The sequence below is a fragment of the Protopterus annectens genome, chromosome 12.part0 (assembly GCF_019279795.1).
Source record: "Protopterus annectens isolate FY-2018-M chromosome 12.part0, PAN1.0, whole genome shotgun sequence".
NCBI lineage: Eukaryota > Metazoa > Chordata > Ceratodontiformes > Protopteridae > Protopterus > Protopterus annectens.
In genome coordinates this window covers 1,098,583,827-1,098,607,151 of record NC_056746.1, presented here as the reverse complement: position 1 = coordinate 1,098,607,151, position 23,325 = coordinate 1,098,583,827, and the positions used below count along the sequence as shown (strand labels likewise).

General features: G+C 41.6%; 1 protein-coding gene across 1 annotated transcript in view; it reads right to left on the bottom strand.

Moving 5' to 3' along the window:
• Positions 1-23,325, bottom strand: part of EPB41L1 (erythrocyte membrane protein band 4.1 like 1) — a gene marked incomplete in the record, with an annotated part of 2,183,009 nt that overhangs the window by 23,599 nt on the left and 2,136,085 nt on the right. Inside the window, 2 exon segments of the mRNA XM_044090111.1 lie at positions 10,120-10,230; positions 13,674-13,754. Coding sequence (XP_043946046.1) covers positions 10,120-10,230; positions 13,674-13,754 — 192 coding nt within the window.

The window sequence follows — 23,325 nt, the reverse complement described above, 5'->3', positions numbered from 1 at the left end:
AAAGGACCAATTTTTTTGTTGGCCAGTTTCTGCTGAAGCGAGGGGGTTGTACCTGTAGGAAATCTTTGACTGTCTGCATAGATTTGGCCTTATCCTCCATTTTCTTTAAAACTTCTTCTGCTTTAACTCCAAAAAGAACATCCTTCTGTAAGGGAGCATCTAGTAGTCTTGCTTTAACATGATCAGGCAAAGTTTGTTCCTTTAACCAAGCATGCCTACGTATAACAGACCCAGTGACAGCTGCTCTGCAGGAGGCCTCCAGAGAATCAAACCCACATTGTAAGGTATGTTAGCCCACCTGCTCAGTGGTGTGCAACAGATCCTGTACTTCTTTCAATTCAGATTGTTGAGGGAGAGTGGTTATTCTTTGCTTTAACTGAGATATTAGAAATTGCTGATACTTAAGCATGTGAAATTGGCCCTCATAGCTAGTGTGGCTGAGGTGTAAACCTTTTTCCCCCACCTGTCTAGTGCTCTGGAATCCCTCTCAGAAGGTACTGGGTTTTAGCCATAGAAGCCTTAGCCCCCTTGGGACCCTGGGAGATAGTCTCTGGATCAGCTACAGGGCTTTTGTAAATAAATTTGTGGGAATCAGGCACTCTATAGTATCTGTCAGGCTTAGCCGGAGCAGGAGGTAGAGAGTCTGGGTTGAAACTGGATTCTAAGTAAACATCATCCACAATGTCCAAAACTGGTGGGATGGCAAGTGGTCTGTGTTGGGGGAGTAAAAGAAACTCTCTGAGCCTTTTCTTCGAGTCAGAGTAGTCCTGACCTTCCCAGTGAAAATGTTCCCTCATAGTGTGTAAAGTTTCCCCAAAGGAGTAGTCTTCAGGAGGAGAAGCTGAGGGAATAGAGTCCTCAGCATCAGAATCTTCATAAGGAGAGAAGGAGTAATCTTGGTCCTCAGAGGAGTCTGAAGAAATGGACACTTGTTCAGAGGATGCATAATCTTCCTCTTGTCTAGGCCTTTTGTCAGGAGGGGGCTGGGAACCCCTGATTAAAGAAATCAAATCTTCAGCCATTTTGAGCATCTGTTTCTTAGGCATGGGGCCTTGAACAGGAGACTGAATTGCAGTCCTTTTAGATTTAGTAGGAGTCTTCGTCTTAGAAAATGTTTTAATGGTGAGGGTCGTCGGTCTGAAAACACCTTCAGAAACCGATGGAGTTTCTGTAGCACCGACGTCCTTTGTAGCAATGTTGTCGGAAGGGCCTGAACTAAATGGCTGCGTTGGCCTGGTGCATTCCGCCAAAAATTCTGTAGCGTCTCGGGTTCCAGATCTGTGGTAGTCAGGGGCTGCATCGGAGCCTCACTGAGGACCGGAGAACCAGAGACCGGCTCAGCCGAGGCCTTGGAATCTGGCTTAGGCCTGGGCTGTCTGTCCTTATCCTTGCATTTTTTGTGCACGCCGGTAGTCGGTTGCTCCGACGGCATGGTGTAGTTAAATTTCCTACCGAAGTAGTGCCGTGCAAAATCAAAGTGTCTTTTAATAGTACGCTTATTAAACCTAGCACAAAACTGACAAGTAGTGACATCGTGATCTGGGCCTAGGCAAGGTATGCAATAAGAATGAAAATCCTCATGAGGTATTTGCTTCCCACAAGAAATACAATTGTTAACTTTTTCTGACATCGGTCTGAGGCAAGAAAAGTTTCCCCAACGGGGTACTTAGCTTTATAGAAGACTTCGGTCTGAAATTCGAATTCGAAAATCTCAGGAGTCAGCCGACCGGCACTTGCGAACTGCTTCTGCTTCGGGCACTGCGCAGCAAGAAAGACTGAAGAAAATGGCGTCGGTTGCATTATATATACCCCTGGCGCACTGACGTCAGGGAAGAGGTGACAGCAACCAACGCCGGACCAAGACTTTGGAATTCTGGCCGACTGCGGGACCGCCTGACAACAGGATAACCCAAGTGTGATGACTGCAGCAGGGTAACACGAACATCTACCAGGTGTAAATGACCACAAGCATACCTCTTTAGGCTATATGAAGGGGGACATCATGGAGTTCACGGAATATTTGTCCCAGGATGGTAGAAACCTAGCACTGAGCAGCATTCTATCTCCTCCAAGGATGACACCACAATATGATCATAACATGATTGACTTTAATAACTGGCTTAGTTTCTGGTGTCACTCTAAAGGTGTGCAATATCTGTCAGCATGGAAGGAGATGGTCAATAAACCACTCTGCTTTACCAGGTATGGTCTGCACCTTTCTTCTTGAAGCTTTCAAATATTAGCTGAAACAATGTCCTCCTCCATAGTGCCAAACTAAAAATACTTCAGACATATGGAATCAAAACCAAGAAAATCAAAAAGTGTTAATGCTTAATGCTAGGAGTCTAAACAAGAAACTTCACTCCTTACAAGCTCTTCTCACCCTACAGAATGCTGATATCTGTGGTCACTGAGACATGGTTCAAAGCCACTGACAACACCCTAGCAGTGCAAGGTTATAATGTCTGTAAACAGGCAGGGACTAAAGGTGGAGGCTTCTTGATTTACATCAAAAATAAATATATCTCAACACTGGTCAAACAGGATGATGCACTAACTGAAGGTTAGGTATAAAGGCTTATATCACAGTAGGCAAAATCCCATACCACTTCCTTGCAAGCCATGGGTGGTGCAGGCCATCCCATGGAACTCATAAACAAAGACATTGGTAACCTCCAAACTCTGGACCCCATCCAGGTCGGGTTTGTGAAAGGCAGATCATGCCTTCTGAACCTGATCAACTTCTTTGAGGCAGTCACCAAAGCCGTAGATGAGGGTAAGGTGGTTCACACAGACTATCTTGACCTCACCAAGGCTTTCGACACAATCCCCCACTCTGGAATTATAGCTCAACTCACTAAACTAGGTATAAATCCCTATGTCACAAGATGGGTTGCCAACTGACTCACTGACAGAACCCACATTGTAAAAGTTGCAGACTCCAAATCTGACTTCAAACCAGTGACAAGTGGAGTACTACAGGGTTCAGTCCTGGGACCTCTCCCATTTGGTATCTACTTCCCTGAAGTACAGGCTAACATAGAAGGCCTCTGGCTAACAAAGTTCGCAGATGACAGCAAACTAGAAGCAATAGTCAAGTCCCCAAATGATGTGGACATCCTACAGAAGGGCCTCACTGAGACAGATGTCTGGTGTCAGAGGCATGGCCTCAAGCTCAATGCCAAAAAGTGCATTGTCATCCCCTTTGATAAAAACTCTGTACCCATGAACTACCACATAAACGGCAGTCTACTTAACGCCGAACGTGTGATAAGAGACCTTGGGACCCAGGTGGACAGTAGTCTCTCCTTTGATAATCACATCAACACTGTAGTCAGGAAATCCTTCTGTGTGGCACACCTCATCACAAAAGGGTTTTCATCCAGGAAAAAAGAGGTCATTGTTCCCCTCTACTCAGCACTCATTAGACTCATTATAGAGTACAATGCCCGTTTTGGAATGTACAGCAAAGATGTGGTAAAAGTGCCCAAAAGGCAACTAATAGTCCAAAATTAGGCACCAGAGACCAGCAGTTCCAACACACAAGTAATTTAATGTTGAAACACAGCAAAAGGAACACACATCCACATATAACATAAATGCTTAATAAAACACTTCCCCTTACGTTTTCGTCTCATAGAACTTCATCAGATGGGCAAATACATCATAATCACTTAGTTAAATAACTTTTCCTGTTTGAATAGACCAATGAAATTAGTGATTCAATTAATTACCAAGATACAGAAAGAGTGGATTCTCAAATGCATGTGACAGTCGTAAAATGTTGAATAAAATATATTTAAATGTTCAAATTAAAACTATTCATATAAAAATATATTCATATTAAAATGTACAATGTATTAATATAATAAATTCAAATAAATAATGCTTGTTAAATGTATTGTTTAAAAGTGTTTAAAATGCAATAGCATAAAAATGACAAAAGTACATAAAATAGTAGTTTAACACCATCTGGTGGACAAATAATAAAACACATGAAAATGTACATAAAATCAAGAATTCACTTAAATAAATAAACCAGGATAAAATAACATGAATATACATAAAAATATATCACAATTTTGCAGACCTGAGCTTGAGTACAGGTTTTAAAGACACCATATCATTAAGTCCTGAATTGTTACAAGCATCCATGACTAATTGCCAATATAGTTTCCTGTAATTTGGAATGCACCTCACAAGACATCTGCAGCAGCTGGAAAGGCCAGAGAAGTACCTCACAAAGAGGATTATAGGCCTCAAACAGATGCCCTACACTGACCATGTCAAAAAACTCCAGGTTTGCTCTATAGCATATCGCCTACTCCGAGGAGATCTCTGCCTAATATATAAAGCTATGTTAAACCCCAGAGTTGTTGGACATGCTACACCTAAAGAAATCCCAATCCCTCCGAGCTACACACTTTAGGGACCTAAACCTTGTCACCACAATAAACAGGACATGCTGGAGGGATAGATTCTTATTCTAGAGACTTCCTATACTCTAGAACAAGCTACCTATCTATATCAAGCAAAGTTCCTCATTAACACTCTTCAAGAAAAATCTTGATGAGTGGATGGGAAATAGGAAACACACCCCGGGGATCACTTCTGTGGCTCTGCTCAAGAGGGGCACAGGAAATTAACTTTCTTGGGTGGCATAAGCCAGGGAACCTTGTTGGCTAGGCTTACTTAGGCCGATAGCCTAGTACCTACCTATGAACCTATGTCCCAGGAAAACCATAACATGTACATAACCTTACTGAAAAAGCTTACCATTAAACCTAATACCATATTCATGGCTGACTTTAATTACTCCACTATTAACTGAGAATCATATATGACACGAAACATGCAGGCACAGAGATTCTTAGATTTTGGAAACACAAACTCCTTGGACCAGATTGTCAATATGACGACCAAGTGTGCAAACATACTGGATCTGGCCCTTACTAATTTGGGAGAATGCTGCACACCCCCTAGTGTAATGTTCCCTCTGGTAAAGTTAGACCACAAAATGATCTAATTTCAATTAAAATAAAACCCAGAACCCCCAAGCTAACCCTGGAATGTTCAGAAATTACTCTAAAGCTAACTTCCTGCTACTAAATGATTACCTGGCAAAAGCTGAAGTCCTCCTAAAACCTCAGAACACTGCTACCTATACAGATGTGTTCGCAGAAACCCTACAGAGGCATGTTAATAGCTGCAGAGCGGCAGCTGTAACCACCAGAAACAAGTACATAATTAACTCATAAAACAAGCCACCCTGACAAGATCACAACATTACTGGGCTGTATAACAAATGCAAGACAATCATGGCAAAAATTAGGAGGTGTAGCACCAGCAGGAAAAAAGCACTTTCATCAAACTAAACAGATAACTCAGAGGACAAATAAAGTTTATCAAAGCCAAATTTCAGGTAAATTTGGGTAACCAATTGAAATGTTGGGACCCACTGGAGCGAGTCCCAAAATACGGACACTGAATAACTGAAAGATCGGACTTACATATAGTAAGTCTGAGATGCAATTTCTTAGAATATTTCCTTTTCTCCAAGGAATGGTGATCTCGCAGTTGGTATATGTATATAAATATATATATGGGCGGCGCAGTGGTGCAGTGGTTAACATTGTCACCTCACAGCAAGAGGTTCTCCGGTTCGATTCTCGGCTGGGGTGCCTTCTGTGTGGAGTTTGCATGTTCTCCCTGTGTCCGCGTGGGTTTCCTCCGGGTACTCCGGTTTCCTCCCACATTCCAAAGACATGCATCTGGAGCATTTCGCCCCGGGCCTCCGCTGAAAACAGGCTCTGTGGAACCTAGTCGGACTTTCCCGGTCAACAAATGATAAATAAATAAATAAATAAATAAAATAAATAAAATATGGATCTAGGACTATTGAACGAAAGTTCAATAGTCTGAATCCACAATCACTGAACACACTTTAACGAAAGCGCTGCACCCCCCCACACCCCCCCCCACTTTAATATTCTCACTCCGAGGTCGCACTATAGTGGGGAAAAGGGAATTTTCCCTTATCCCCACTGTAGTGCGATCTCCGCAACAAGCATACTTATGCGAAAGTGCTTCTTTAGTGAAAAGCACTTTCACGCAAGTATGCCCGGCCGAATCTGTTTTTGTTATGTTGCCGTTCAGTGATCCATATGGATCCCATACATATATGTATATATATATATATATATATATATATATATATATATATATATATATATATAAACACACACAGATATATATATATATATATATATATATATATATATATATATATATATATATATATATATATATATATATATAAAAGTTCAGGGATATGGGGGCTTGCTCTCTCTGCAAAAGAAATTTGGAGAAGCGTGACTTTTGAGAATTGCTTTTCTCCTGTGTTTTTGGTCTTTTTTTCAGCTTGCTGACACTCAGCATTCAATAGGGAGCCGTAAATTTGGCCTCTTTGGCCATGGACAACCATAAGGCATTCTTTAGCTATATCTACAACCTTAAAGGCAATACACGATTTGTGCAAGGCTCACTGTTAATGTTGCCACCTACACTGAGCCAGAAAATATAGCAAACCTACTGCCAGACAAATTCAGCTCTAACTTTATCCCTGTCTCCCTCTCAGCCTTCCCTCAGGAAATACCATCAAATATTACTCTCCCAATTATCACTGGGGGAGGGACAGGTCTTTAATGCTCTCTCTCTAAGGCCAATAACTCTGCATTGATGAGCACAGACAATATCCCAGGCTACCATCTGAACAGCATCAAACATGACCTATCAGCCTGTCTGGAATGGAGAACAGCAACCATCATCCCAAAGGTGGGTCATCCATTGACCCTGAAAACTAAAGACCCATATGTCTCACTTGTCTCATGTGGACAGCCATGGAAAGAATTATCATGGAAATGATCAATCATAACGCAGGAAATCTCCATACACTGGATCCGACCCAGTTTGGCTTCATCAAGGGCAGGTCATGCCTACTCAACCTGGTGGACTTCTTTGAGAAGGTCACCAAAGCAATGGATGAGGGGAAAGTGGTGCACACTGCCTACCTTAACCTGGCCAAGGTACTGCCCAATTAGGCATTGCAGACAAACTCAAGAGGTTAGGTATAAACCCTTATGTTATCTGGTAGACAGCCATCTAGCTCACAACCAGGACCCAGGAAGTTAGAAATGGGGAGTCCAACTCTACGAACGAGACACTCAAAAGTGGTGTCCCTCAGGGATTGGTCCTGAGACTGCCCCTTTTTGGCATCTAGTTCTCTGAAGTCCAGGCTAGCAACAAAGGCCTCTGGCTGACCAAATTTGCAGACAACTGCAAGTTAGGTGTAGTGAAAGAATCCCCCCACTGACACTAATGTTCTCCAGGAAGGGCTGACAAAGACAAATAACTTGTGTCAGAGCCATGGACTGAAACTAAATGCCAGGAAATGCATAACAGTATCCTTTGGGAAGGTATCCACTCCTAGTAACTATTACATTAACAACACACCCCTAAGAGTTGAGCCAGTAGTCAGGGACTTGGGGACACACAGAAAGTAATCTAGCCTTTGGCTATCACATGTCTACGATAGTGAGGAAATTGTTCTATGTTGTGCAACTTATAAACAAATGTATGACATTTTGGTCCAAGGAGGCCATTGTTCCACTGTATCTAGCATTCATCAGAGTTATCAGTGAGTACAATACCCCCTTTGATATGAACCTAACCAGGCACATCCAACAACTGGAACATCTAAAGAGGTTCCTCACTAAAAGAATACAGGGTAAAAGTAACATGTCCTATGCAGACTGCATCAAAGCCCTATTCTTGTATCCTGTCTCCTATGGGCTGTTGAGGGAAGATCTATGCCTGGCACACAAGGCATTATCAGACCCCCACCCTGACATACCTCCTGCATATCTGCAAAAACAAACAACAGAATTACTCTTTCTAAAGACTTAAACCTTCCTTGTGACATAACTAGGACCTGCTGGGGAGACAAGTATATATCCCAGAGACTACACCTTCTCTGAAACAGGCTCCCCATCCATGACAAGCAGAGTTCCTCCCTAAACCAATTCAAGTGTAACTTGGACTACTGGATGGGTAACAGGAAATTCATCCCTGATTTGCACCTATATTTGTAATGGACAAAGGCAGCCTCCCAGGCCCCTGTTTGTAAATGTTTCATCTCCCAAGCTCCTGTTCACACTTATCAATGGTACAAGAACTTATCACAGATTTGGGATGCATGTCCTGGCTTAAAATGGCCCCAGCGGTGGTTAGCGTTGTATACACCTATGCACCAGTGAATCTTGTCAGTGCTCTTAAATGTTACAGGTAGATTATAGTTATTTTCAATAGTGATAGTGCAGGACTAATTAGCTAGCAGTGCTTTTCTAATGAAACCTATCTAAAATGTTTTTATTTTGCATTTCACTGTGCAAGAAAATATATGTCTCTATATTAACTTTCCAAGTGATATTAATTTCTTTCAATTTCAAGGGCTTGTGGCTGGTTGGTTATTAATTTATACAAGGGTAGTTATTCAAAATTAGTAAATTATAACTTTTGCATCTTTTTGAAAAGACACTAATTGGGTATAGTTCCCATGATTTAATAATACAGTTAACTCATTTTAAGAGTGCCCATTAACTGTGTCTTTTGCTTGCCAGATTATCCTGACTAGTGGTAGCATGTTACTCTCAAAGAAAAATGAAGTAATAGCATTGGAAAGATACTATTATCCACTCCTGGAAATCAGTGTGTGTGTGTGTGTGTGTGTGTGTGTGTGTGTGTGTGTGTGTGTGTGTGTGTGTGTGTGTGTGTGTGTGTGTGTGTGTGTGTGCGTGTGTGTGTGTGTAATAGTTTTAGTCAAAATGCAATTACTCTTGGTAAAATAGTAGTAAAAGGTGCTGGACTGAGTGAGATGTATGAAATTCTGGGATACCAGTGGTTACTGCTTTTCTCTACTGAGGTACAGTTTAAACCATATCGGGGGTCTATCAGAAACAAACTAAAGGGAAAGGCAGCAATGCTATCTTAAGACTGAGCACCTCACCAGCAGTATGGTTTTTAGGGGTATCCTTGACAACTACATGCAGCCTTTCTGCAGAGATATGCAAGCAGCTCAAAAAGCAAATGTTATAGCAATAACCCACGCCTGGGTGTGGGTAATGCTAAATTTACCCACGGTTGGCGTGGTTTGGTCCCGAGGGCGAAGCCCGAGGGACCAAACAAAGCCAACCGTGGTAATTTAGCATTACCCACACCCAGGCGTGGGTTATTGCTATTATACCATGACGTTATTTAAGAAAAGAAACTGTTACTTTTCTTAAATAATGGCATAGTATAATGCCTGTTTACTGCCCTTCCGCAGATGTCTGGCATCCGCGGTTCTGATGTACTGCGGCGCCTGCGCAGTACATCAGAGTTGTGGCAAAAGCAACGGAGAAAGCAAGATCTCCGTTGCTTTTATGTCTCGCTATGTTAAATGAGTTTAACATAGCGAGACAGTTTAAAATAAGCAACGGACATCTCCGTTGCTTATTTTAAACTGTCTCGGTATGTTAAACTCATTTAACATAGCGAGACATAAAAAGCAACGGAGATCTTGCTTTCTCCGTTTAACACTGCCTCGCTATGTTAAATGGGTTTAACATATGAGACAGCTTTAAAATAAGCAACGGAGATCTCCGTTGCTTATTTTAAAGCTGTCTCGCTATGTTAAACCCATTTAACATAGCGAGACAGTGTTTAAAAAAAAACGAGTTATACTAATGGAAAAAAGTCCGGGCGACCGGACCTTTTTCCATTAGTATAACTCGATTTACAACGGGCACGCTGGCCAATCAGCGTGCACGTTTTGGGGGGATCATGGTATAATAGAAGATAATTCACTGCCCTGGGTGCAGAACCAGCACACCTTCCATAGTAGTATCTGATATTCTATTAAGAAGCAAAAAATAACCATGTAGAACATAAATTTTCAGTAAATATGCATTTATCAATAATCTAACAACCTCAATCAAACATAAAAGTATGTCTAGATATGTTTCATTAAAGCAAATATTAACAACACATGCCTTAGCACAGAATTCTCTATACATATCTCACCTGAAATTTCTTGTCTTTAGTTGGGGACTCTGTTTCCATGCAAACCACTGCTTTGGTTACCAGCATGTCTGGATGCTGCTGTCTTGCCTCCTTAATTGCTAGTGCCAGTGCCTAGATTAAACAAAAGTTAGAAATATGTAAACTGTCTTTAAACTGCCTGGAACAAAACAATAAAAATGAAATGAATCCTTAATCTGTGTCACCATTCATCATTCCACATCATAACATTTATCCTAATAAATTGAAGAGAAATCTTAAATCAAACTACGGTTAACAGCATTTAGAAATCTACAGAAAGTATTCAAGTTTTCCTAATCAACATATTTTTTTTTTCATTTTAAAAGAAAGAGAACGGTAATTAAATATCACACATATTCTTCCAAGCCATATATTTTATCATCTTATGAGATTATTTGCTTCTGTTTAGTCCACCATCTTGGGCAATCATAGAAAGGTTAGTTAGCATGAAGACATTTAAGTCTTGTACCCTGTTTGTTAAAGTTTGCAAATTTTAGGCAGAAACTCACTTTAGATGCTTGTTATACAGTTGTGGTACATGGTTAGCCTATGTTATACTTAGATTGCATTTTAATTGAGAAAGAGAGTACAGAGAACAGTCTAACGTGCACATTTCTGTGATGTGAGTTTGATTCAAATTAAAATGAAAGGCCCTTTATTTTACCTTTTTTTCCCCCCATCTCACAACACATCAGACCATCAGCACTAACTCATATAATTAATTCTGTTACTTTTTCCAGGATGAAATTCAACAATAACTTGTCTGCTTCCTGATGGACTTTCCACAGTTCAGGAATAATACACTCTTGTTTTAAAAATGAACAAAAAATAATAATTTGTAATAAGCACAAGCCTAACTTTACTTCAAACATTATAATGCATATCAACAGCACCCTTTAACAGAAACAAACTGTGGTACAAGATGGCTGTAAGCATAGTTTGTGACCTCCAGCCAAACTGTGGAACAGGATGGGTGCAAGCAAGGTGTGTGACCTCCAGCCAAACTGTGGTATAGGATGGGTGCAAGCGTGGTGAGTGACCTCCAGCCAAACTGTGGTACAGGATGAGTGCAAGCATGGTGAGTAACCTCCAGCTAGACAGTGGTACAGGATGGGTGTAAGTGTGGTGTGTGACTTCCAGCATGAGCAATGTCTGCAGTTAGGCTTCAGCAGTGCACAGGAACATAGGTTATACTTCAGTCCAACCACTGAATGCTAACAATATCAAACAAAGGGATTAGAAAATGTATGCAAGCATAAGGATGAGAGAATGGATTTCTGAAATACTGATATCTAACTATAGATCACCATGCTGCCTTTAGCTACTCGTGCATATTTATTTTTCTTCAATATCTGCAACTTTAGCATTCTGTGCTCTGCATACAGAATCTGAGGACAGACGCCTGTTACCAGGTGCTGTATGCACCTGTGACGTCTAACAGTATTGCATGCATACTTTATGACAAGTATCTGGATGGCATAATCTTGCTTAATCAGTGTACAGTTTGTGAAAGATACAGGTCCTGTCCATTAAATTATCATATTCTTGTCTTACATAGTGAACAGTTGACACCCATAGATTTTAATGGAAAAACATTTCCCACAGTAAGTCATGTGAAATCTTTACAGATGATCTGGGTAGGAAGAGAGGGCAAACTGGAAAAAATTCAAAAGTGAAACATGTTCATTTAAAACCAATTAGATTTGGGTCTATATCACATTATCAAATGCACTAAACACAGAACACCTCTTCGTTGGACCCTATTTGTTGAAGTCTTCATTCATTGAATGGTAATTTCAGTGAACATTTTCCCCCGGTAGTAAAAAGTGGGCCATTATCAGGAATATGCCCTTTTCCCCACTGTAGTGCGAGCTTGGAGTTGGTATATTTAGGTAGGGGGGTGTGGTGGGTGCAGCCCCCACCAGGTAGGGTTTTAACTAATGCTGTTTTTGTTGCGGTCGGTAAGTTGGCCAACTTGTTACTTACAGTGGGAAAAAGTTTTGATGAAACGATTGACAAAGAGGTGTTTGACATTCAGTGCATTTAGTAATGTGATATAGACTCATTAGATTCTACTAGGCCAGGGATATGGAACATATTCAGTACACTTCCCTAACTGCTTTGGACAAACTATCTTGCACTACATTTTTTCTGGGTGATTTTTGCCCTTATGCCTGCAACCATTAAGTCCTTTTCATCTGAATGCCCATTCATTCTGTCTAGCATTCTAGGTGCTGGGGTAAGAGCCATTAAAAGTGAATGCTTTGATTATCTTTTTATGTTCTTTATCTCCCATAGCTATCCTGCTATTCAACAGGAGATAAGATTGCACTGCTGGGTTACTGGAGTGTGTGTGCATTTTTAAACACATCACCTTGGCTGCAATGGTAAGGGCTGCTTGTTTATCCTTTGTTGGGTATCCCAGTGCATTATTCCAGCCCCTGCAGCCTTTCTGCCCCTAGAATAGGTGATCAGGCATTGGCTATACACTCCCACCCTCATGCCTGGTTCCTCCAGCTTTCAGATCACTATCTGATCACTGTCACCTGGGTGATTGTTAGGGCTTCATTTCCCTATACCTCAAAGTTAGCTATACTATACTGAAATGAAGTCCGATTTTCACATCACAATCTACATATGCAAAATGAATCATATCTAACTAGCACTGTAGTCTGCTTCTATTCTGATAAAGATTTCTTTATACAACTAAAATGCTACTGAATGTGAATCAGTCTGTACATGCTTAATTTGTAATCACTGGATATTTACCAATCTGTCATATGTGGTCCTGTTTCCTGTATCAATTCCTAACAAATGATTTACTGTAAATGTCCCTTTAACGTAGATACAGCACTGCAGCTGTTAGTGTGCTAAGGCTTAGTTTTCCATCACACTGTCCAGCAACCTCCACCCATTATATCTGCATTCACCAGAACTACACTGCAGTCACCTTCTATATGCTGCACAGTTCATTCAGAATTGCGGCAAGGTCATAATACACTGAGATACATTCCACAGCAAGTTTAGTACATCTCAGAAAGATTGGATTGATCAGCTTAATCCTTTATCCACTTAAGAGCAGAGATCTGAACTGAAGTTTCAAGTACCTGTTGGAAGGGAGACTTCAAGCTAGCAGCTTCATTCAGACAAATCTTTTGTAACCCAGAGAGATGCAGGAGACTGGAGACCCTTTAAAATTTTGATGCTTGCCATATGCCTGGTGAATGAGAGCTGGCTATACTCAAAATACCTACCATGACCAATGTAAAATGTAGCTGTCCAGCAAAAGACCCGAGGAAAAAGGAATATATTATGTTAGTGTCTACAACCTTCCTTTAATATAAAAACTTTACTCATTACTTTAGTATTACAAAACCATAAAAGCAGGATTTAGAGGTTGCTTTGTTATTTTATCAGTTTTAATACTGCTTCAAGAATAGCACAGCTTCCAGGCTTTCCTAACATGCACACGTACAAAATGCAGATACGCAAAATAAATACTGACATTTTTTTTTTTTAATTTGGACATTTCATACCTGGTCTTGATCAACATCTTCATCTCCTGTAATGATTATTCTTTTCTCTATCCGTGTTTCAGAAAATCCTCCTTTTACGGTCTGTAGCAAAAATAAACATACATCAGCATGGCATGGTAATATTTGCTAGCTGGGATGTTACAGATGTTTATTAACGGCATTGATTCAGCCAAACTAGTCCTCTTGCTAGCTTTTAAATCCCATTTATTAACGGTATCTATTCAACCAAACTAGTCTTCTTGCTACTGTCTAAATCCCTTGATAATTGTGAGGCAAAACAGTTCTTGATCAGATATAACAAATATATGCATAGAAAACCTAGGTTTCACCTTCATTTGCATTACAGAATTTTTTCCAGGAACGCAGCATTTGTCGCAAATCTTCAAGTTCAGACACAAGTGTATTAATCAAGTACCTGCTTTCTGGGCATACGACCTGTCTGCACTCAGTGGTGGCAAGTGTTAAACTTTATAATACTAATTCGACTGTTGCCCACTATGACTTTGCATAATACAGCTAAAAGCCTGCTGCTTTGCTATAATAGGCACTGATTCAGAAAGTAAGTCCCTATTAGGCAAAAGTCTGTTGTATTTTTATGGAGTATCCACTAGCTGCATTTTTTTAACTTTCATAGTCCTACGTTTACAACACCTTTAAACTCACACTACTTTACCATAGATGAAAACATTTTGTGATAGGAGTTTTTTTACAAAGAGACACTTCCTTAAAACAAGTTTTACTGGGAATGCTCACCATTAATTGCATCAGGGACACCATAATCACATGTGGAAGTAAAAATGTAAACTGACTCTGTTTAAGGAACAGAATGGTTGCAAACAGGGTACTGGGCCATTTTGTTGAATGTGGCTGAATTGCACTGATGCACCCAGAATCTAAAACTTTGGTTTTCCAAAGAAAGTAAAATCAGGACAGTCAAAAGAATCTGCTTTTTTGTGTGTAGGTCTACCTCTTTCATTACCAACACACATCCACTGCTAATAATGATTACAAAACTGCAGTATATCAAAGAAAAAAAAAACAGTTTGTACAAAATCTGAGAACCCTCACTGAATGGACTTCAGGTTGGGATGAATGGCAACGAACCAGAGGTGCAAAAGGCTGAATCCTGAAACACAGTCACACTAATGGAATATTGACTCCAAAATCATAGTCACAACAACTTTGCACGGTGAAGGTGTGCTTCAGTGATAACATAGATACGGCACATATCTACAACGTAGAATTTCTGAAGCAAGTACTGAAGGGAACCTCCTCTACAATAGAGTAGGCTTTGACCACATTACTCACCTAGGTGGTGAGCACATGATGGCAAAAGGCAATGCAGCTGGAAATCTATTGGAAATTGCCTGTTTAGCAACTGCAAGCCATTCCTTCCCTGGATCCATGCTTTCAGATAAAGCATGAACTAAATGTTTATGAAGGGCCCTCTCTCCCCTGGTCTCTGCCTTGCTGAAAAGTGGAACTGAAGGGATTTTTGAAGGAAAATGTGAGTTTATCCTAAAGGGCACCTGAATTTTGTGAAAAACTAGACATGGTTCTCTACATATGATTGCATAAAGCTCAGAGATCCTATGTGCTGAGGTAATGGTTACTAGAAAGTCTGCTTCCAAGAAATTAACTTGAGCTCCACTAGGCCATGATGTCCAAATGGATAACTGGAAAGCCTGTTAATCATAAAAGAGAAGGGCTTCTACAAAAGAAGGCAAAGCTACAGCTCTCCTTTCCTGAGGTGCTTGACCTGCCAGTACTAGGTTGTAATCTTGTCCTCCACAAGACCACAATGAACAGAAATAGCTGACTGACACATGCATCATGACCATATCAAACAGGTGCTTGAAAATGGTTAGGATTACCAGTCGGGGCAGTATAGACTGCCATTCAACCCAACTGGGTACTGTCATGGGAGCAGACTGCTCACTAGAGTTCATCTTTGATTTGTAAATGGTGGAGTTCCAGTATGACCAGGAACCAGAGTGCCTGAAACCATGTCATAATCAGTCACTAGTACGTGAAGAAAATGAGCTTCTGTCTTTCCTTCTTGAACTTTGCATTGATGTACAGAACCAGCAGAAATGTGCACACAAAATATGTGCCATGGCATAGAGAATGTGTCCACCATTACCTCCTCCCTGCCTTGTTGCACTGAGCAGTAGAGGGGGAAGATTGCTTTCACCTGGGTGATGAATATGTTCATTTCTGGAATGCCCCACTTCTAGAACGCTCAGACCAGGCACAGCCTCTGAATCCACACCTCCAGAAAATAAGTGGAAATGGCTGGGAGAGGGATGCCACTGTCTATGACTCACAGTCAGACAAGCATTACCCCCTGCAGGAGGTGATGGAGTGTCTCATAGAACCTTGCTTGTTTAGATGCCATTTGACAGACTGGTTGCTTAACTGGACAAGATGTGGCCCCAGAAGTTGCTTGACCCCAACACTTTTAGAGCTACAAAGACTACTGAAAGGTCCAGACATATAATACTGTACTTCTTCTTTACAGGGAACCACACCCCTTGTACTATGTGGGAGCAAAGATGGGTTTCCCACATCACATGTCAGAATTTTTAATGGGTTTGGCTACAAGAAGTAAACTCCTTGCAATAGACTGGAGGGAGTGATTCAGCGCCTAATTGCCTGATGAAAGAGGGGGTCTGATACCAGCATAAATTCCATTAGCAATGTATTCACCCTGTAACTATAAACATCTCAAAGTCCAGTGCAACGATTTTATACACAGGAATGCCAAATGATACCATGAAGACTGTGTCAGTCAGTAGACCAGGCATTAAAGCAATGGCTGAGCTATGTCCCCGTGATCTTTCCCTAAGGACAGTGACTTCATGCTTGTGGAAACTATCTTCTGAGAAATAGTCAGAAAAGACCTCTCTAAGCTTACTGCCACCCCTAGGGACTGTTGTCCACATCACAAGAATACACTCAGCAAGTCCCTGGTTGGAACTTTCAGGAGCCATTCATCATAGGTTCATAGGTAGGTACTAGGCTATCAGCCCTAGGGCCTATACAAGCCTAACCAAAAAGGTACCCTGGCTTTCGCCACCCAAGAACATTATTTTCCTGTGCCCCTGTCGAGCAGAGCCACAGAAGCGATCCCTGTGGTGAATTTCCTATTTCCCATCCAATCATCAAGATATTTTTTGAAGAGTGCTAATGAGGAGCTTTGTTTGATATAGATAGGTAGTTTGTTCCAGAGTATGGGAAGTCTCTGGGACAGGAATCTATCCCTCCAGCATGTTCTGTTTATTATGGTGACAAGGTTTAGGTCCCTAGAGCGTGTAGCTCGGAGGGATTGGGATTTCTTTAAATGGAGCATGTCCAACAGCTCTGGGTTTGACATAGCTTTGTATGTTAGGCAAAGATCGCCTCTGAGTAGGCGATATGCAACGGAGTAAAGCTGGAGTTTTTTGAGATGGTCTGCATAGGGCATCTGTTTGAGGCCAGTAATCCTCTTTGTGAGGTATTTCTGCGGCCTTTCCAGTTGTTGTAGATGTCTTGTGAGGTACATACCAAAAGGGGCGTTGTACTTGCTAATGGATCTAATGAGTGATGAATGGAGGGGAACAATGACCTCTTTTTTCCTGGATGAAAAACCTTTTGTGATGAGGTGCGCCACGTAGAAGGATTTCCTGACTATTGTGGTGATGTGATTATCAAAGGAGAGACTACTGTCCACCTGTGTCCCAAGGTCTCATCACACTTTCGGTGTTAAGTAGACTACCACCTATGTGGTAGCTCATGGGTACAGAGTTTTTATCAAAGGGGATCACAATGCACTTTTTGGCATTGAGCTTGAGGCCATGGCTTTGACACCAGGCATCTGTCTCAGTGAGGCCCTTTTGTAGGATGTCCACATCATTACGAGTTTCAACTATGGGTCCTAGTTTGCAGTCATCTGCGAACTTCATTAGCCAAAGACCTTCTGTGTTAGCCTGTACTTCAGAAAAGTAGATACCAAACAGGAGAGGACCCAGGACTGAACCCTGTGGTACTCCACTTGTCACTGGTCTGAACTCGGATTTGGAGTCTGCTACTTTCACAGTGTGGGTTCTGTCAGTGAGCCAGTTGGCAACCCATCTTGTGACATAGCGATTTATACCTAGTTTAGTGAGTCTAGTTTAGTGAGTTTATCTATAATTTCAGAGTGGAGGATGGTGTCAAAATCCTTGGCAAGATCTAGATAGGCTGTGTGAATCACCTTACCCTTGTCTACAGCTTTGGTGACTGCTTCAAAGAAGTCAGTAAGGTTTAGGAGACATGATCTGCCTTTTACAAACCCGAACTGGGTGGGGTCCAGAGTTTGGAGATTACCAATGTCTTTGTTTATAAGTTCCATGATGATACGTTCCACGGCCTTGCAGACCAGGCTAGATAGGCTAATAGGGCAGTAGTTCCCGGGGTCCGTGGTGGCTCCACCTTTGTGGAGTGGGAGAACCATCGCTGTGTGCCATTCAGTGGGCACAAAGCCTGAAGTGAGGCTATGATTGAACATGGTGCTTAGGTGGGGTGCCAGTTCATTCTGTAGTTCATGTAGAACACAGCCTGGGATGTTGTCAGGTCCCATGGATGCAGTGTTTTTAGCTTTGGAGAGTGTGGTTTTTACCTGTGCAGCCATGATTACAGGAACTTTGCATTCTTCTGGTATAGAGATGGGCCCTTTAGGGTGTTGGGGGGTAAAGTTAGCACTGAACCTATCTGCCAGGATGTTGGCAATATCAGTTGGTTCTGTATATTTAGTGCCATTGTGCTGTAACCCAGAGCAGATCTGAGTATTGTCATTGAGATTCTTTACATAGCTATAGAATGCTTTGTGGTTGTCTTTAGAATCAGTGGCAATTTTGTTTTCATAACTAGCTTTGGAGGATGTATGAGGGATCTTAGCTTCTTACTGAGGCTGACCAGGGAGTTCTTAAAGTCATGGGATTTTACTCTTTTTTTGCAACAGTTTTTTTTCTTCTGTTGTAGAGTTTGTTTATGGTAGGGGACCACAAGATTGGCTTCGTTTTTTGGAGGATAGCACCTTGGTTCTGTTAGGGATAGCACGATGCATGCACTCATGTAAGTGCTTATAAAGTGCATCTGTGTAGGAATCAGCAGTTGTACCTCTATTGTCCGTCTGCATGGGTGTTGCGAAGTTTGCCACTTCTGTCTTAAGAAGCATGAAATTGTTTTTGGAGAAATTTTTTACAGTGGTTTCCCTAATGGGGGTGGGGGTGGGGGCGGGATGTGGATGTCTAGGGTGATTAGCTTGTGGTCGGATCTGACCAACGAGGAATTGACAATTGACCACTGGTGTGGAACACCGGTCACCCATGTTAGTAATGACCAGGTCTAGGATATTGCTGCCCCTGGTGGGGTGTGGATAAGTTGATCCAAGGCTTTGGAATTTATGAATTCCAGAAAACCTTGAGCAAAAGAGTTGGTACATGAGTAGTTTTCCCAGTTAATGGTGGGGTAGTTGAAATCACCCATTATTAGGGTGTTGGGTTGTACCCTAATATTTTCCAGTGTATCAAGAAATGAAGAGTGGGAATCCTGGGGCATGGTGGGAGATTTGCAGCAAGTTACAATGTGGATTGTGGTCTTGCCCAGAGTTAGTTGCACTTGGATAATCTCGGATGCATTATGCTGAGCAACTAGCCTGGAGGTGTGGATATCCTTAATGAATATGGACATGCCTCCACCTTTAGAGTTTCGGTCCAGGTTAGGTGGCCAAAAGGTATAGCCTAGTAATGCAGGGGTGCTCTCTGAAGCCTTGAACCAAGTCTCTGTCACTGCACAGATGTCGATGTTCTCCATTTTAAGGAGTGCCTCGAGTGAATGCATTTTGAGATTTAGACTTCTAGCATTGAGTAGCATTACCCTCAGATTTTGCTTGCTTGTACCTGTTACAGTGGTAAAGATCTGGAATCCCAAGGGTGACAGGTGCAGGCCATCCCTGGCAAAGCATCGTGGTCTGTCGATCATGTCATCCCAGGCAGACAGATACTGGATCCCCTTAGAATGATACCAGAAGCTTAGCCAATTGTTGAAATCAATCATTTTGTCCTTGTACTGTGGTATCATTCTGAGTGATGGCAGGATGCTACTCAGGGCTAGGGTCATAACTGCCTGGGCTACAAGATCGGAGAGCTCCTCCATGTCTCTTTTCATGTAGTCCAGGGAGGTACATCTCAGATCATTCACACCAACATGGACAATGACGGAGTCATATTTGTACTTGTTGTAGAGTGACCTGAGTGAGTGTGTTATGTGGTGGATCCTGGCACCTGATAGGCAGCTGACAGTAACTTTCTCCTTGTTTAGCCTGGTGAGTGGAACATCAGTGTGCCTGACTATAGAGTCACCTATGGCTAGAGTGTTGGGTACGTTGTTATGCCTTATGAGCTGTGGTTGAGTGGCACACTGAGTTTGTGGGCTATGTGTCATTTGGGTTGTGTTGGGGGGGTGGAGGTTGCATGCGTTTCTGCTTTGGAGGTCTCTGTTGCTTGATCAGATTTTATTGAGAGCCTCCACGAATGTAGGTGTGTGTTTTGTGTTGCTATGTGTGTGTTTTGGTGGTGTAGGTTTTGAGGGACTATGTGATGAGTGTGGTATGGTGCAAGTGTTTACCTTCTCCTCTTGACTGTCTAATCCAGCATGAACTATCTAACTGTCTAATCCAGTTTTGGATGAAGAGAGCTTTGCTTCCAGTTTGGCTATATAAGTGCATCTCTCACAGTTTGTAGTGTTGGGTGGTAGGAGGAGAGGGTTGTCTGTGAACATGAGGCAATTGCTGCATTGCCCCAAGATGCCCAGATTCATCAGGTAGACAGGAGAAAACACCGGGAGCTGACCCTTAGACATGCCTGGATAGGTGCTTATTTATTAAGTACTAAAAACTGTTTTCCTCTAGACAAGTGATGAAAGTTGAGTGCTGTAGTAATTTGTAGCTTATTTAGTGCTTACAATGAGTTCTGAACAAGTGCTAAGCTCATAGAAACAGACTTGAGTGCTAAAACTAAAAAAACTGGCTAGTTCTAAGGGAGAATTTGAAGAGCAGACTTTATGGCACCAGGGATAGTTTAACCCTAGCTAAGCAGCGATGCATAAAGTGCATTTTTTTATAACAGCAGCAAATGAGCAAACTGATTTAAACAAATTAACCAATAAAAAGCTAAAAACTGAGCCCAGTTCCAGCAGTCTTTGATCAGACAAGTTCTAACTCCACATTCCTGCCACTAGAGTGCAGGGGAACCTTCTCCAAAAAAGATCGCCTGGATTAGTGCTCAAGTTATACAAACAAAGCTAGATTGAGCAGGTCTGAATTTAGTCTATTCTACAGCAAACAAGGCCTACCAATTTCAGAAAGAAGCAGTTCAAATAAGCAGACACAATAATCCTTTAACCAGAAACTCCCAGCTCAGAAGGGCAAAATCTACCCTCTCCTCCCACAAGAGTGCAGACCACACCTTCTTAATGTAAAATAACTGGCCCAAAGCCCAAGTGCTTAAACCAGAACTAATACACTTAGAATAACAGACACTAAGCCTTCAATCAGCAACTCACAACTTAGACGGATGTAAGCTACCTGTCCTGCCACAACAGTTGCAGACCACAAACCTTAATGAAAAACAACTGGTCTGAAGCCCAAGTGCTTCAACCAAAGGCTTAGAATAACAGTTACAATTTAATCAGGCTACTAACAAGCAGTAGTAAATGCAGAAGAATAAATGCAATAAAGTAGGAAGAAACACAAATACAGTAAAAGCAGATGAATAAAGTGCAATTTTAGAATAACAGTTACAATTTAATCAGGCTACTAACAAGCAGTAATAAATGCAGAAGAATAAATGCAATAAAGTAGGAAGAAACACAAATACAGTAAAAGCAGATGAATAAAGTGCAATTTTTTATATAACAATAGAAAACAAACAAACTGATTTAAACAAATTACCCAATTAACCAGTAAAAAAGTTCAGAACTGAGCCCTGCTCCAGCAGTCTTCAATCAGACAAGCTCTAAATGCACAATCCTGCCACTAGGGTGCAGGGGAACCTTCTCCAAAAAAAGATGGCCTGGATTAGTGCTCAAGTTATACAAACAAAGCTAGATTCAGCATGCCTGAATCTAGTCTATGCTACAGCAAACAAGGTGCACCAATTTCAGAAAGTTCAAATAAGCAGCCACAATAATCCTTTAACCAGAAATTCCCAGCTCAGAAGGGCAAATCTAACCTCTCCTCCCACAAGAGTGCAGACCAAAAACTTCTTAATGTAAAATAACTGGTCTGAAACCCAAGTGCTTAAACTGAAAGGCTTAGATAACACTATTTAATCAGGCTATTACTAAGCAGTAATAAACGCAGCAGAATAAATACAATTGAGTACTTTTAAGAAGAGACAAAAGCAAAATAAAGTGCAATTTTTTTTAGTAAAGTGCAAGGAGAGAAGAAGAGAGGAAGGAGGAGCAGAGGTTAAGAACCTAAGTGGGTTGGCCTTCTCAAATGATCTATCTGTATTAAGTAGAGTGAACACCAGACTGGGAGGGGTGTCCCAGATCAAATTTACAGTAAGGGTGGGCAACTGCAAAGCCACCAACTATAACAACACCACAAGAATAGGGTGGGGGAGGGGAAAACTGTTTCAGGACTGATGAGAACAGAAAACAATGCCAGAAAATATATAAAAAGTACAGTTTTGTACCTACCATAAATGTAGATGTCCGAACTGGATAGCATCTGCAGTCATAACAACTGGGTTGTCCTGTCGTCAGGCAGCCCTTCAGTCGGCCGGATTCCAAAGTCCGGGTCCGGCTTCGGCTGATGTCGCACTTCACCCGACGTCATCTCTGTTGGTCTTCGGGTATAAAGGCATCAGCCGACGCCATTTTCCTCAGTGTTTCTTGCCCCAGATGCCAGTAGCCCTCTTGAAGGCTAAAATTTGGATAAATGCCAATGTTTCCAAAAAGATAGAGGTAAACACAAAAATAAGCATGTATGTACATATATACAAACAAATACACCATAAAAGACTCCCCACCAGCTAGCTATTAGGAGGGTAAACACCCTAGGAGTACCACAGAGGGGAAGGAGGGAGGGTAATCCTGACTGCAGATGCTATCCAGTTCGGACATCTACATTTATGGTAGGTACAAAACTGTACTATGTCCTTCATGGATGCATCTGCAGTCATAACAACTGGGTAGAATACCATAGCCAACTAGGGGAGGAGGAAAAAACTAGATTATGGTGTGTTTAGGATCCCTTGCAGTACAGCAGTGGCAAACCCTGCTCGGGATCTGGAATATAGAGGCAAATTATAATGCTTGGCAAATGTATGCACGGAGGTCCAAGTAGCCGCCTCAATAATGTCTTTGGTTGCCACTCCTCGTAAGAAGGCTGTGGTAGTGGCTGTTGCCCTTGTAGAATGAGGTCTTATGTTCTGTGGAATTGGTTTTCCATGGAAGGAGTAACAGAATCGTATGCAATTTCCTATCCATTTGGAGATTGTCTGTTTGGAAATAGCTTTTCCTTCCCTTCCTGTTGCATAGGCTACAAAAGCTGGTCAGTTTTTCTGCTACTTTTGTTCTGTCCAAGTAGTAGCGTAGCTGTCTATGTACATCCAAGGTATGCAGT